At 42.4% G+C, this 16,029-nt stretch overlaps 3 protein-coding genes across 4 annotated transcripts; all 3 read right to left on the minus strand.

Moving 5' to 3' along the window:
* Window positions 1-166: 166 nt before the first annotated feature.
* On the minus strand, window positions 167-8,075 carry LOC120649378 (dihydrolipoyllysine-residue acetyltransferase component 1 of pyruvate dehydrogenase complex, mitochondrial-like). Its single transcript, XM_039926166.1, has 20 exons — window positions 7,882-8,075; window positions 7,659-7,721; window positions 7,512-7,565; window positions 7,170-7,206; window positions 7,075-7,105; window positions 6,405-6,454; window positions 6,263-6,307; window positions 6,064-6,137; window positions 3,881-3,950; window positions 3,401-3,799; window positions 2,848-2,908; window positions 2,722-2,766; window positions 2,554-2,637; window positions 1,526-1,602; window positions 1,386-1,448; window positions 1,058-1,128; window positions 909-969; window positions 760-820; window positions 602-682; window positions 167-505 (listed from the first exon to the last, which is right to left on the minus strand). The coding sequence occupies exons 2-20, from the start codon at window positions 7,685-7,687 to the stop codon at window positions 447-449; spliced, it is 1,452 nt and encodes a 483-aa protein (XP_039782100.1). The 5' UTR covers window positions 7,688-7,721; window positions 7,882-8,075; the 3' UTR covers window positions 167-446.
* Window positions 8,076-9,233: 1,158 nt separating this feature from the next.
* Window positions 9,234-11,294, minus strand: LOC120649380. The gene is made up of 2 exons (XM_039926169.1): window positions 10,719-11,294; window positions 9,234-9,763 (listed from the first exon to the last, which is right to left on the minus strand). Exon 1 carries the CDS (start codon window positions 11,056-11,058, stop codon window positions 10,720-10,722), a length of 339 nt encoding a protein of 112 aa, XP_039782103.1. The 5' UTR covers window positions 11,059-11,294; the 3' UTR covers window positions 9,234-9,763; window position 10,719.
* A 501-nt stretch (window positions 11,295-11,795) lies between these two features.
* LOC120649379 (cytochrome b-c1 complex subunit 7-like) lies at window positions 11,796-14,410 on the minus strand. 2 transcript variants are annotated; one of them, XM_039926168.1, is made up of 4 exons: window positions 14,164-14,410; window positions 13,876-14,033; window positions 12,930-12,977; window positions 11,796-12,111 (listed from the first exon to the last, which is right to left on the minus strand). In XM_039926168.1, the coding sequence occupies exons 1-4, from the start codon at window positions 14,267-14,269 to the stop codon at window positions 12,043-12,045; spliced, it is 381 nt and encodes a 126-aa protein (XP_039782102.1). In that variant the 5' UTR covers window positions 14,270-14,410; the 3' UTR covers window positions 11,796-12,042. The 2 variants fall into 2 exon arrangements, with proteins under 2 accessions (XP_039782102.1, XP_039782101.1); XM_039926167.1 differs by lacking the exon at window positions 11,796-12,111 and adding an exon at window positions 12,501-12,763 and having other exon boundaries at window positions 12,836-12,977.
* Window positions 14,411-16,029: the final 1,619 nt, after the last annotated feature.

Genomic DNA, 16,029 nt, shown 5'->3' on the forward strand with positions numbered 1-16,029 from the left:
GGCATCTTTGCCTAGCGCTGAGTGCTAGCTATCTCTTTTTGAATTTTGGAGAAGCCGTTGGATTTTATTTCTTTTTCGCTAGCTATTTAATTTTACATAATAGCTATATTAGAATGTTAACTATTCAAATATACCAGAGTTCTTGAAGATGCTCTTATAAGCGTCATGTTGCAAAACCATGTTAAAAATGAAAAATTGCTCCGTATCTTTAACCATGTTAAAAGTTCTCAGGACATGCCTTGCCGCCTCCCAACAAACGTTAAACGGGGAAAAAGAATCACCGTGGAGGTGCCAATGCTTTCTTATTAGAATTATTACAAAATTGGTTACTTCTGTATGGGCTGTCGATCAAGCAACTGGGCCCCAACTTGCATCTAAATGTTCTCTTTTCTGGAGCAGATCGCCCGCAAAGAATTCTTCAAAACACGATAGCCACCTCCTTCCATTTACAGTAGCAGTCTCCTAATGTCGCTGAAATTCGATGCCAGCTCCGTGAAAAATTTCCCTGCTCCACCGTGCATCACAAAGAAGAGGTAAATTAACACAATGCAGAAAGGAATGATAGCGGAAACAGATACAAAGCGAAAAATTAAAACAGTACCTCCTACTTGCCCATCAAACACACGATGGTCAGCAGACAGCGTCAAGCTCATTTTTGTAACTGCAGCGGCCTTCTCATTTCCTGGACAAAAGTCTCGTAGATTAGTAATATGTCTGCAATTGTTCCGAGCAGAAAAGCACAATGTCAATGAAACATACCATCACTGTCCACAACAGGCTCAACAACCTTGTTACCTCTACCAACAGCTAAGATGCCAGACTGACAAAAGACATTAATAGGAACCATCAGTACAAATTCAACGGATCGGCTCCCTAGGGAATATCTGAGTTGTTAGGGCGGAAGCAACCTGTGGAGGATTAATGATCGCACAGAAATGGTCCACAGGGTACATCCCAAGATTTGAGATACTGCGTAAGCATGAGCCGTTAAAATGTCAATATAGAATTTCATGACAGGCAGGATTCCCTGAATAACAAACATGCAGACATCACTTACCTGAAAGTCCCCCCCTGAAATTCATTAGGTGCAAGTTTCCCAGCTCTTGCCTTCTCAGCCAGCTGCTTAACCTGAGTGATTAGGAATGGAGAAAACATGACTTACAACAATTGAAAAATTAAATTCTTCTAAGCACAGAAATAGAGATTTCTTAGAAAACTGTTGACCACAATTTATTTTTTGCAATTTTAGAGCTTCCATTGATGGCTGCTGATGGCAAGAGCTACATTTACATGACTGTGATCAATTGATAGTATCAAAAACTTCCAGAGTATTCTGAAATACAAAGATACTGCTGATGAAATTTGGCTTGGAAACTTTGTTATACCTCTGAGGATATTGCTGATATAGTCTTTTGATCAGCATTTCTTATAATTGGAGTCATCAGACCCTAGAATAACAAACACAATCATTAGAGGCACCAAAGATACACTTAACAGTAACTTCTTGGTGTTCTTATCATCCTACCTTCTCTGTGGCAACAGCAATAGATATATCAACTGAATCACACTTTTGGGCTTCTTCCTTCTCACTGTTCCAGTAGGCTGAAAAGTGATGAAAACTAATCAATTTTTGAAAAGTGGAAACTAAAAGAGTAGGCTGTATGTTCATTCGTACCAAAAAAAGGAAAACAGGACAGATGCTGGTTAGCTATGTTCAAGAGAAGCAATAGGATAGGAAAACTAGAATACTACTGATAAAAAACTGGAATCTGCCAAGTGCTGACCACCAGTCAAACACCCAAAATGTGCATGGCTGGTTGCCACTTGTGCTACGCTTGTTATGTGAGTCAATATACATTTCAAAGGATCTAATAGAAACTTGGTTGGCTGCGATGATCACCACATCAGCCCAGTAGTTGTACTATTGTACAGGGGCACACATCATTGTATTAGCTTGATTGTGTCATGATTTAACCACCCAAACTGCCTGTTCAGTGACTATACTATGTTTAATACCACGGAACAAACTCTACCTCCCTGGAAAGACAAACTCAATTAAAGTATCATTGTGAAGCTAATCAAATTCAGGTTATGGGAATTCCATACCATGTTAATCTAATTTAAAACTAGCTTAAGTTCATAATCCCTCCAGTCACTTTTAATTGACGTTTCAGACAAGAAATTACAACTACATGCAAGTCAACGTCCCTGTCTGAAACATCAAATAATACTGATCAGAGGCAGTCCTATTCCAACCATGATGTATAATCCACAAACTCCTTTCTTGGTGTGTGTGACTTTCATCATGGACCGTTCAAGCAAAAATGAGAATGAATCAGTGAATCATATTTTGTGCAGGTCAGTGGGATGCTATTGCTGCTAGACACTGCCCTGTAACTTGGGTCAGCCGTCATCATGTGTTTAAGCTTCCCAAGAACAGGCAAGTCATTGTGGAGTCCATATGTTCAGGCCAAACAGGATTTGGATATGATACATCTGGAATAAAAACACAACAGATCCCATTTGATATTTAATTAATTCTTTAGGAATTACCATTTGCTTCAGGAACGTTCCGCAAGGCAATTGCCACAGCTTTTATGATGATATCATTTACTGAAACTTTAATGCCATGTTGCTCTGCAACAAAAGACTCATGAGAAAAGAAGGCCCTTTTCTTATCTGATTCTGAAAACACCAAATAAAAGGAGATAAATAACACACCTTTCAGTTCGCTCCTGAAAGCGAGCAAGGGATCAAGTACAACATCTGAGAACAATGCAACACCTATCATTATATCAATAACATCAAACATCATGAAAATAACATGTGCAGTGAACGAATACAAACCTTTGGATAGATATAAATGAGGAGTAGTCTGTTTTGATTCAAGCAACCTTTTTGCAATAACCTGCATGATACCAAAACAGGTCGACTCTTATTAAACACAAGTGAGATCTCATAGATGATACATGGCCTGACCAAGTTCATTTTCATCAAAGACCTCATCGTGTACCAGTAGCAAGAATATCCAGCAGATAAATAAATTGATGAAACAGGCTATAAAATGGAATGACACATTTGCAGAATCCTCAGCGGCAAATATTTGAAGTGCTTATATGACGAGTTTTCAGGTTAAAGTACTTGATTTTATCTAAAATACTATATAAAGAGAACATGAAGTTCACTAATAATTTGATTCGTCGCACAAAATTCTGGGCCATCCTAGAATCCCTGTAGCTAGATAAAAGACAAGAGGAGTTCAATGTGGTGTGAAAGCTTTGGTATTCACACTTAGATTGATCACATACTCTAGTTTTTTAGGTTATTCTATGCACAAGGTAACATAACTAAAAGTATATATCATGATATCTACAAAAATCAACAGAGCTGAATAGAGTACCTTGCGTATCTGACTATTCGGAATATCTTCATATGTATCGGCCTTTTGTGAAGTAGTGGCTGGTTGAGCCTGGGCATTACGAGTTGGCTGAGATGAAGGCGTCGCTGGAGCCTTCTGTTCTTTGGCTGGGATTGAAATTGAGCCTGACTTCAGTGCAGCCAGAACATCCCCTTTCAGAAGGGTGCCACGAGGGCCTGATGCTCTCAGTGATGACACATCCAGTCCATGTACCTTGATGAGTAACTTAGCTGCAGGACTGATTCGGCTCACTACTGAGCTTTGTTCAGACGCATTAGCTGCATCAGTTTTTGGTGCACTTTCTGCTGACTGTTCTTCCTTTTGTTCACCTCCAAACGATGTATCGGCGGGTATATTTTTAATATCATCAAGCTCTTCAACCTTAAATGGACAACCAGCAATCAGTAGAAAATTAAAATGGATGTTGGAAGGATATAAAAGCCACCAGTCAGGGAGCTATACCGTGACAGCAATTGGCTGTCCAACCTGAACATCCTTTGAACCTTCAGGTGCTAAAATTTTGGCCAGATACCTAAGATATTAAAGTGGTTAGATTAAACAAGAAAGGTGCATGCATAATTAATAAGCATTCATGAAAAGAAAAGACAGGGTATCACAAAAAAATAAAAAAATATGACCAAACACAAATTAGATAAACAACAACAACAACATAGCCTTTTTTCCCAAGCAAGTTGGGGTAGGCTAGAGATGAAACCCGAAAGAAATAAGTTCAAGGTTCAGGCACATTAATAGCTAGTCTCCAAGCGCTCCTATCCAAAGCTATCTCTTTAGAGATGTTCCAATCTTTAAGGTCTCTCTTAACCGACTCAGCCCACGTCAGTTTAGGTCTACCTCTACCCCTCTTTACATTATCGACTAGCTCAAGGACCCCATTACGCACCGGCGCCTCAGGAGGCCTTCGTTGGACATGTCCAAACCATCTCAGCCGATGCTGAGTAAGTTTCTCCTCAATTGGTGCCACCCCGACCCTATCCCGAATAACTTCGTTCCGGACTCTATCCCTCCTTGTGTGCCCGCAAAACCACCGCAACATCCGCATCTCTGCTACACTCAGTTGCTGCACATGTCGCCTTTTTGTAGGCCAACATTCAGCACCGTATAACATCGCCGGACGAATTGCTGTCCTATAGAATTTGCCTTTTAGCTTTTGTGGCACCCTCTTGTCACAAAGGATGCCAGAAGCTTGCCGCCATTTCAACCAGCCAGCTGAAATTCTATGTCTAACATCTTCATCAATGTCGCCATCCTTTTGTAGCACCGATCCTAAATACCGAAACGTATCCTTCTGGACCACCACTTGCCCATCTAGACTAACGTCTCCCCCCTCATGCCTAGTCGCGCTGAAATCGCACATCATGTACTCGGTCTTGGTCCTACTAAGTCTGAACCCTTTCGACTCTAACGTGCGTCTCCACAGCTCTAACTTCCTATTAACCCCTGCCCTACTCTCGTCAACTAGCACCACATCATCAGCAAAGAGCATACACCAAGGGATCTCACCTTGTATATCCCTTGTGACCTCATCCATCACTAAAGCAAATAAATAAGGGCTCAATGCTGACCCCTGATGTAGGCCTATGTTAATAGGAAAGTCAGTGGTGTTGCCATCACATGTCCGGACAAACGTCGTCGCATCCTTGTACATATCCTTAATGAGGGTAATGTACTTAGTTGGGACTTTGTGCTTCTCCAAAGCCCACCACATGACATTTCTCGGTACTTTGTCATATGCCTTCTCAAGGTCAATGAAGACCATGTGCAAGTCCTTCTTCTGCTCCCTATATCTCTCCATCAATTGTCGTATTAAGAAAATCGCCTCCATGGTTGACCTTCCAGGCATGAACCCAAATTGGTTTTGGGTCACACTTGTCCCTCTTCTTAGGCGATGCTCGATAACCCTCTCCCAAAGCTTAAGTAGGTTTCATATCCATTAGAGTGGCATTTTTTATGCTGGTTTGCCAAAACCTAACGCAACCCTCCTCCTTTACCCGGGCTTGGGACCGGCTATGTTGAGACGACTCAGGAGAGAGAGTCTTCCAGTCAGCATAGGCGGAGTTCTAGTCGTGCCAGTTATTTTAAAACTTAAACATTTAATGTAGTTTTTTTCATACTTGCAGAACAATGTACAGGAATTACTGGAACATTCTGTGCAATTTCTTAGAGTTTTCGTCAACCTACACAATTGATGCATAATGGCAAAGTATAGCATATTATACCAATTTGACTTAGAGGCTTGGAGCACTATATATTAACCAAAATTGACTAAATGAACTATGAAGAAGTTTTGCATAAGAACCTTAATGAATATTTCCATTAAAAATGAATGCATAGGGAGGTTCATATAATGCAAAACATCGGAGCTAAAAGAAATTTGAATGGTAACCTATCCCTAAAGCATGCTGACATGCTCTCCCACTGAACATGTTATTGTAATCGAAAGCACTTTTTCATAGTGACAGTTCATGAGACTATAGCATACTTTGCAGTAACTGTAAACTTGGGAATGCAAAATCATAACTATAGAGCAATGAAACTGAAACATATTAATAGTCTCTCGGAACTGTCATGTCCAGAGTCCACAGTAAAGATTTACCCAATGAAAAACATGTCGTCAAGGACATTACCCTTCTTCAAGGCTTTCAAATTCAAGAGTGGCTTTGTCGGTTTCTATCTCGCATATCACATCACCAACCTCTATCTGAAAAAAAACATATAACGTTTAATGATATATATACTGACATATTGCTAATAGAGATAAAAATAAGAAATTCATTGAAAATATGATATTTGTATAATGAAATAGCAGATTGCGGAAAGCCTAACCTTATCTCCTTCCTGTTTTCTCCATTTTGCAATGTTACCTTGGTTCTAATGAAAACTATTGTCAGAGTATGGAATATGTAGAAAGGAAAAAGGAACAAAGCTGGCAACATATATTACTAAGATCAGTGTTTAAAGTTTTTACCATAGTAGGGGACAATGCTGGCATCCCAACCACCAGATGTGGAGGAAGCCCTGCGAAAAGATAAGATCATATTGATGATAGTGCCATAAATTGCTACATGCTAACAGAATATTTTTATACATGTTTTTAATGAAAATTTCAAATATGAAAAGGTAATAAAGAACAAAATTAGTAGCATGCAGTAGTTAGTCTACTAATTGATGTGCTTCATCAGCACAATATGTTGACAAATAATATAATCTTGCCTAGAAAACTTCTCTTGACTGGGACATGTTCATAGAAATAAATTGCTGACATAGGAAATCCAATGAAGCATACTAACTTACATAGGGACTTTCCTTCATCGAATCAAAAGTGCAGGAAAAACAAGAAACATAAGAGCTAAACCATAAAATCTGGTAATTTCACGAGTTTAAGCTAGCGGTTTAAATATTTCAAGTTTTCTGTTTATGCAAAACAATGGAAAGATAGATTCAAAGAGTCACATGATAACAGTGTTACAGAGTTTTTCAAGCTATGTTTATATAAAGCAATGGAAAGATAAATTTGAAGACTTACATGATAATAGTTCTACAGAGTAAAACTCAAGCTACGGAAATAATTTTTTTTGTCTGTTCATCTATAACATATCAGATTAAGTGATTAACAAATGTGAGCCATGTGGCTATACCTGTTGAGAACCAACGGGCTGGCATGGGAACCTGCAAAAGGAATGCTACATAAGTAGCAGTTCGATCAATGAAAAGGATTAATATTTGAACTCACCTTGTAATGTCCACCCACTGATGCTAGGAGTGACGGCCTGGAAAGAGATCAAACTTCAGGAAAAAAAAATGTACAAAAGAAACATACAGGTAATCACAAACTAAATCACGTGTAACTGTGGGTACCCTTCCTGTATCAAAGCAAATTCAGCACCTCATTCCAAAAATCTTCTATTGCGAATAATGAAAGCATGAAACATAAGCATGTGCTAATCCATATCCACAGCTAACTAGTTAAACCTAGTGTCAAAATTGGGGCTGGCACTGAATGCATGTACTGACAAACGACTGGGCAACATTATAAATCTGAACGATCCCAGCGACAAAATATGCAAAGCTATACCTCATGGAAGCACATCGGCCAGCCTCAGCTAAGGAACCCCTTGCACGCGACAAGCTGTGAGTGATCAACATTAGAAAATATGTCAAATAGCTGAGTGGGCATGCATCACAATCTGTACGAATTCATAGGTAGCATCTAACATCTTACCCGACCAGAAGCGCCCGGATGTTCGCCATCTTGCCAAGCAAAAACCTAGACACCAGACGGTCCCTGCGGCCAAATTCGCAAAATGCGTTACAAAAAGGAAAATGATAGCAAACAGGGGGTGAATTAACTTGGGTCCGGCAATATTTTGGAAAATAATCTGAGCTCGCCGAAATCCTAAACATACCACGGATGATTGACCGAATGGAACTGCAAGGAAACTCACCGGGACAGGCGGATCTCCAACACCGCTAGGCGCGGCGGCCGGCGGCCGGGGGATCCGGCAGAGAAGGAGGGACCACGGCGCGGGCTGAGGAGGATTCGGCGGCGGAAAGAGGTCAGCACCAGCGGGGCGAAGGCGAGCAGGGGAACGGAGAAAGTTTGGTTGTTCGTTGACGACCGGGCCGGATGCTGCAGAGGTTGGGGATGGTAAGATCCGTGCCGTCCAAAACTATCTGACGTCTAGGATTTCTCAGCTCCCCATCTGCCAGACCACGGGCGACAAAAATGGGCAAATATTTTCTATCGCAAAGTCAAGTATGAATTCAACTTGTCTTTGCCAGGCATGGTAGTATGATTCTCTCCTCTAAAAAGAAAGCGTGCGATGTGATGGCATGATTATGAAACTAGTACGCGATTCTTTTCCATTTACAAGGCGTATTTTCTTTGATTTATGTATGACGCCCGAGAGCAAAATATGCATGTTCATGGTGTCCATTTCTCGATAGTAGTAAAATATATGAGAAAACATCATTAAGAACTCTTTTTTGGGTACATGTTACTTAATTTAAACAGGTTATTTACTTTATAAAAAGAAGTGGGTCCACTTTAGCGGTCTTTGATTCTTGGGACGTGTCAAACACTATGCATTTTCTCCTAAAAATGCATTTTACATTCAGTTTTCACATGGAAGTCCATCCAAGTCTAAAAGTAAGCCCGACTGCCCGAGACAAGTGAACTAACCAAAGATATACATGTCCGTTTATGTCCTTCATCTAAAATATTTTTTAAAGAAAAATACAGAACGCTCACAAATATACATGTATTTTTATGATGAATGTGCGTCTGTAAATACCTATCGAAATGCAATGCTTTGCATAGGATAGGATTATAGTACCATAAATAAAAGACCTTGAGACACGAGACCCATTCGATTTGCTCCGCCTCTCCTCAGTTCCGAGCAGAGGCCGTACTCGGCGGCAAATGCTGCTGGAGTGGCCAGCAGTACATTTACCATGTTTTTGTGGCACCGAGCTCGGTGTCGAGATCTGCGCCATCACCCATGGCGCCGAGCAGCCTGCCATGTATACGCTAGATGTACCTCGGCGCCGTGAGTCATGGCGCCGATCCGACCCCTAGAGTCCAAAGATGAATTTGGTTTGCTCAGAGGTCCAAATGTGTGCATTTTTAAAAAGGGCTAAACTGTAAGAAATACGCCTCGCCAACTGTTCTTTCAAAACCCCTGGCAGCAAGCCAGAAATGACGAAGCGGCCAGCCTAAGGATTCAGGAAACCAGAGCAGGAGAAGGAAGCAAAAGAGCAAACGCGATTGGACAATTTATCAGAGGAGCACAGGACAATCACGAATGCCAAATAACAGTCGAAGATGCAATCTGTTTCACATGAAAAAAGGACTCCAGCAACTGAAAATGGCCATCCTTGAAGAAAGAAACACTGAAAATGACAAGATGAAAGATACACTCAAAAGGAACATTTGTGCTCCTGGTGTGCCACCCATCCAATCGCAACAGGGAGACCACCTTATGGACGACGGCTGTCATCAGTTCACAAACATGGAATTGCACTTCAACTTTCAGGCACATCAACACATATGAGCTACATCATGCCACTACTTCGTGATGACTTCAATAAATACAAATACAATTGAACAATCAATAATCACATCTTAAACCGGTGGTATCCTTTTTGCAAAGCTTCTGGCTTAGTATGGACTTGTTAACAATGAATAACCTCAGAATTAAGTCCAGAACACCAATTGACAGAAGGGCGAGCGGTTCAGCATCCAGTATCGCATCTGAGTGTGAATTCTTCACTTGTGAAATCTAAAGCCCCAAAATTCTCACATCCTAAGCCTTATCCTCAAGCAACCTGGAACACATGGAAATTTGAGATGAATGGAGGAACTGGTAACCTACAAGCTTAAAGTTTTAAACCCTAACAAAAGGATCTATTGTCATGAATAGATATTTTCTTTGAAAGGCATCTCTCTCTGTTTTTTTCTTTTCTGACGTACAAAGGACTTTAACAAGCGTGTTACTGAGTTACATCCATTTGCATCTCTTAAAAAAATGATATATGAAGATAGACATTCAGAATAGGCATGAAGTCAGAGTCATTCAAATGGGCAACTAACATTTAGCTTCACATTACAAAAACATATGGCATCTCAATAAGTTAATGGGGCCTTTCTTTGGCCCATAACTGACTAGAACAAGTGTTCTGAGTTACACACTTACACCCATGTGGAGATCTGGAAAATGATTAATGAACAACGAGCAATCGAAAGTATTCTAAGGTCAGCATATGTGTCAATATGTTATGCTCCTGGTGGGCTAGCTCGGCTGGTGGGAGTGCGGCAGCGAAAACCACCAAGTCGGGGGTTCGATCCCCGGCTCGCACAGGGAAAAAACTCCCTCGCTTGTCCCATGTCCAAAGCACTGTGGAGCCCGGCCTAACTCACAAGTCGACGGGCCCCCGTGTACGGGTGGAGCAGGGGTTCGGGGGTTTTCTTGGCCTGCTGTGAGAAGGTCATTCTACCTCTCAAACAATGCCGTGGGGGCGGTCTTACCCCCCGCAGGTCAAGTTTTTTATGCTCCTTAACTCGATGCATATTGATATCCTTCAAATTGGCCAATATATCACCTAAATGTCACTACAATAATAGGATACAACAACTCATGCTTTTGCCAAATTGTGGCGACCCATTGATAAATTAGATCAGATTGCTTAGATGCTGTTCAATTCAGGCTGACACCCCAATGGAAACTCCATTACTCAATTTGGATCAAGTAGTCAGACAGCGATCGGATACGCAACCGCATACCTCAATCGGCGTGTTCGTTGATGTCGTCATCCTCGTCCTCCGAAGACGAGAACGAGGAGGAGTTGGACGAGTAGGTGAAGGGGTGCGGCGCAAGCTCCGGAGGCTGGAGGACGAGGAAGACCCGACGGCTGCGGCGGGGCCGGAGGGTGCCGCGGGCTGGCCCGGGGAGGAAGGGGATGCAGAGGAAGGCGGCGAGGCGCGCGAGGAGGTGGAGCGGCGCGCAGCAGATCAGCGCGAGGACGCGGTCGGGCGGGAGCGTCTCCGGGTTGCACGCCACCCGCTGCCACGCCGCCGCCGACCCGCGCGCCACCCACACCACCCACCCCGGCCGCACCGTCATGAATTGAACCCGAGACCCCCCAAAATCAGAAACGAGCCCCCAATTCTTGGCCTCGGCGTGCGCGGGGAGCGGGGAAGGGAAGGGGAGGCGCGCACGGCACGAAGGCGGGCGGGGCGCGCCTCCGCCTGCCTGCCGTGCCGCCGCGTGGATCTCGCGCGCCGCCGGGCTTGAAAAGATTCGCCGCCGCTGCTGTAAATTTTGTTTGTTTGACGTTTGCCGCGGGCAGTTCGCGGTTGATTCGTACTGTAGCTTTATCACTCGGCTGCATACGGGGACGAGGCAGTTGACTCAGCCGCCGCCATGTGGAGCCCGCTCGTCAGCCGGACGTTTCAGGCTGCGAAACGCTCGCATCTCCGCAACGGCTCCGGGCAGAAAAGATTCGCGCAGTCCAAGTTGTACGGTCTGCCTGTGCAGGGAGATTTTATTTAGCATACAAATTAATCCAAACTTGAATAGTTTTGTACAAATTTCTTGTATGGTCCCACTGCTTCAAACCGAAGGTTCACTGTTCAAGTTGCAGAAGAAAAATCGCATCTACAGCATCTAGGTTTTCTACACATGAACGACATTCTGTTGAAAAAATCACGGGCAAAATGAAATTTGGATCAGCCATTGGAGTGCGAGTACAACACAATAATGTCAGCTGGCCACAGCGCGGCACGGTGCTGACAGCAGACAACGCGGTGCATAAATGTATGATACAAATACGCAAAAATGGACAAAAAGGCAAGTTCAAATAACATAACGCTATAACATAACGCTATAACAGTTTAACCAGCTGCTGAAGACTTCCATAACAAGTTAATAAGGGTTGAACACATAATTTTTTCCCATCAATTAGAGTGGAAGCAGAACTACAAGCGCATCAACAAGTAAAATGGAACTTGATAGGAAGGAAAAACAGTTTCATCCACTGCATATTATTTCATGCATTTCGGTGTGCCGTAAAGAGAAAAATTGAGAGAGCTTCTAGGCAGCACTTTTTTAAGGAATGGTTCTCTGATACAGGGGAAGGGCTCCCAGAGCTTCACGCTCAGCACTCTCCTTTTTCACCTGCAAGAAATATGAGATTAAGACAAAGGCCACTAATGGCATGGATTGAAATAAAATATAAATGTGAAATAACTTCGCAGCATAACGAAAAATCAAGAACGGTGCAGTAGCAAATCAAGAACATTGCAGCATAAGGCTAAATCATCAGCATAAGAACTTCACAGCATAAGGCTAAATCAAGAACTTTAAAGCATATCAAGGCAAATCAAGAACTTCACAGCATAAGGCTAAACCAAGGAATTTCTTAAGCATTGATATCAGCAAAATCTGTAGTGAACACTCTACACCTTGAGTTTGTAACAAATAATCATGTTAAGTTGCAATGTTAACTGAAAATGTTTGCTGCAGACAATATTAGCTGCAAATTGCATAAGTTGTCAATGAATTTGTTTTTTTTTGAAGAAATCAATGAATTTGTAAATGCTATGATTTTCCAGCTTGCACCAAGTATTGATTAGCCAAAGTACAACAGTAATGATGAAAACAAGGCTCAACATGATAGCGATCATGAAAATGAGTGCCAGTGAGGCTGATATTCATGCTGTTATGCACCTTATGAAAATAACAGTAAGAGAATTAAAGGGCATACACCCACGAAAGAAACGGTCAGGATATCCTGGTTGTCAGATGAACTTTATCATTGCACGTGAGATTTTAATGCATATCCTATAGCTTGAGTCAACGCTTAATGCATGATAAGGATAACAAAAAAGGATCATGTAGACTATTCCCTTATGGAAGAAAAGAGATAGTGGCTTACAGGATTTTATGGAAAGGACAGGTGAAATGATAAAGGATGAAGCAGAAAAGATCCTTACCAGAGCCAACATGTCACTCAAATAGCCTCTGAATGGAGTTTGCGCAGCCTGTGCAAAAGAAAGTAAATGTCTCAGAATATGATTTTATTAGGATATAGTGCTCTATACTGAACAAAAACTCATGTAATGTATGCATTACATGACAGGAACAGCATCCAATAAGAAATTCATGTCCACAGAGAAGAAAATTTCAAGAATATTCAGCTGATAACGATATGATTTCACACATTGGAAATCCATATTTTAAATGAACTAACGGTTTTTTGATACATTACTCTACAAATATCTGCGATGCCAAAGAGACAAAACAAAATTTAGATTTAGTATTCATCAATCAACAACTAAGTGGAATATCTTCAGGGAAAACATAGCATTAATATAAGCAAGGATGAGAAATCTACAAACCAAAATGGTAAACTGAATAAAAAAGCAAATGAATGCCTAAAACGATCTAACAGACTCCGTCCTAGCTGATGCAAACTACACTTGGAGACAGCATATACAAGGCATACGTTCATAAAAAAACAACATCATGGTAAACTTCCTCGATCCTAATTCCCACCATTTAATTCTAGTGCTCACTGCAATCATCTCTCATCAAAAGTTAGTTGAAATGTCCACCCTATTCAGAATTGTTGCCTCCTAATTCCACTGGTTTTATACACAACTATAACATGGTGCTGTAGATTAGCCGGATGGACCAACAAAAACTTAAGGTAAGTAGAACCATCTGCATCGCATATACAACCAAACACATCACCTTATACATTTCAATTAGCATCCAGTCGTCCACAACATTACACAGATGACTCACCGCAGCAGCTTTCAGTAATGCAACCTAGAACCTATCTCATGCAATCTCGCACGCCACCGTCAGAAAAACCACGACAAACATACGAATCGCGAGATCCAGATCACGGCATGGGGGAAATGAACGGGCACGAACCTGGAGGTCCTCGGGGAGGTACTGATGCTTCATGGAGAGGTCCATGGCGCGCTTGAGGCGCTGGACACGGGCGTCGACCACCTCCTTAGGCAGCCTCCCGAGCGCCTCTTTGATGTCCAGGTCGAAGTACGGGTCGTACAGGTCGTCGTACCTCAGCCCTTTTGGATCGGATCACCGGATCACACACACGCAGCACAACCTCCATTCAGATCAGGAGAACGAGAAGAAAAGGACGAGATCGCGAAGGGAGCACGGCGGGATCGAGGCCAGATCGGATCCGGGGGTTACCGTATTTCCTGAGGCGCGAGGAGACGGCGTGCATGTGGAGGCGGGCGAGCGGGTTGCGGCGCGGGTTCACCAGCCAGTTCGACAGCACGGACATCATCGACGACATGGCGGCGGCGACCGGGAGGTCTCCTTCGTCCTGCGCGGCGGCGGGATGCGCTCCCCCCTTCGCCTCCTCGCTTTTGTGGGAGAGGAGGAGCGGTTGTGGGCGTGGGTGGGGACGCGGTCTCGGGCCGAGGCGTACGGAAGATCGAGAGAATGGGCTGGTGTTGTATTATGGGCTATAACGAGAGGAATTACGGTCCACTTATTAAAGCCATATTAAGTTTCTTCTTGAGGCGGGTCCAAAAAAAAACCTTCTTCTTGAGGGCCGGCCCAGTTTCTCTAGACTCTGAGTAAGATTAGTATTTTTTTTTCGGGAAGAGAAGAGAGAGATTGAGACCAACCATCACAAGTGTTAGTATGTACTGTATTACTGTTTTTTTTGGCGAGGTATAGTATTACTGATTGTTAGTGGCACGTCTAGAAATAACTGCTCTGGCAGATTTAGAAGTGAAGATTTTCTTTTAATTTACTCTTCCATGAAGAAAACAAGTGTTTATTTTAAGATATAGATACCAGCTTCTCTCTCCCTGTTGAGAGGATCTGTCAGCGTCGCTATCCCAAAAACACCATAGTCCATAGATAAGTTTCTGAGCACACAACACGCCATTCATACAGTACTTCGCCCTCCATACGACCATTACCCGCTGACAGTCCTAGAGAAAATTCAGAGTAGTTCCATATTCTAGACTAGCACTACAAGTCTAGAACCAAACAAAGTTATCAGGAAAAACTCACTATCACAAGGAAGTAATCAGTAGACAATAGTTGCGGCATTCTTCTCAAAGGTCAGCATCCAGGCCATGCATTTGTCCGCACTTACCAGAAACGCGACACTGTATTAAACTCCAGAGATTAGGCAGCTAACCAAGTTGCACCAACAATAAATTGGTGTAATGAATGGACAGGCACTAGCACAGCACAGTAGTGACACTCTGTTTATTAAACCAAAGCATCAGTTGGCCTAAGCTTTCTGTATGGAAAGGTATCGGCGTCGGCGATGCTTACATTAATTTGTGCAGGAAGGCTCTGCTTCAGTTTTAAAGAGAAAAGTGATCAAACCTCCCCTGGCCCAGGATCAAATCCTGGCCTGGCCACCATTATGAAAAAAGGGGGGAAATGAATTTGCTTTGGTGGTGCCAACAATAAAAAGAGGGCAACAAAGAATGAAACAAATCATTAGGAGGGTCAGGGCAAGGAGTTAGTGATGACTTTAACTTTGATTCAGATAGTACAACAGGAAGCAACTTTGCAACCCAAATTCATGACAAGAAACTCCATAAGTTGCATTCGGGAGTTTTTATGCTGTTGGCAATTCAATGGACATAAGTGCCCACCTAGAAGACTGTTAATCCATGGCTTTCTTGATTTAATATTGCTTGCCAGTTTTCAGAAGCTCGTGAGTTGGGCCCTCAAAAAAAAAACTCTCTTGACTTGCGCGGCAGTTTCAATAAATTCCTGTATAGAGGTAATGATGATATTTGACAATCTTATGCTGAAAGGGAAAGGGCAACGGAATTACAAAAACTAGGAAATACTGAGCAGCACAAATGGCGGTATACAAGGTAGTGTTGCGATCAGTGAAGAAAAAAATAATGGCTAAGAGAGGTTCAACTTATTGTTGCCGACTCAAGATATGTAATGCCTCATTTATTTTCTCTGTTTTCAACATCACAGCTGAAGTGGTCGATCAGATGGAGAAGCTGTTAAGTTTCCTTGTCCATTCCCAGTGTCAATGCGGTCTCTATGAAAAGCACCAGAGCTACA

This window comes from Panicum virgatum, chromosome 9K (genome assembly GCF_016808335.1).
Source record: "Panicum virgatum strain AP13 chromosome 9K, P.virgatum_v5, whole genome shotgun sequence".
Taxonomy (NCBI): Eukaryota; Viridiplantae; Streptophyta; class Magnoliopsida; order Poales; family Poaceae; genus Panicum; species Panicum virgatum.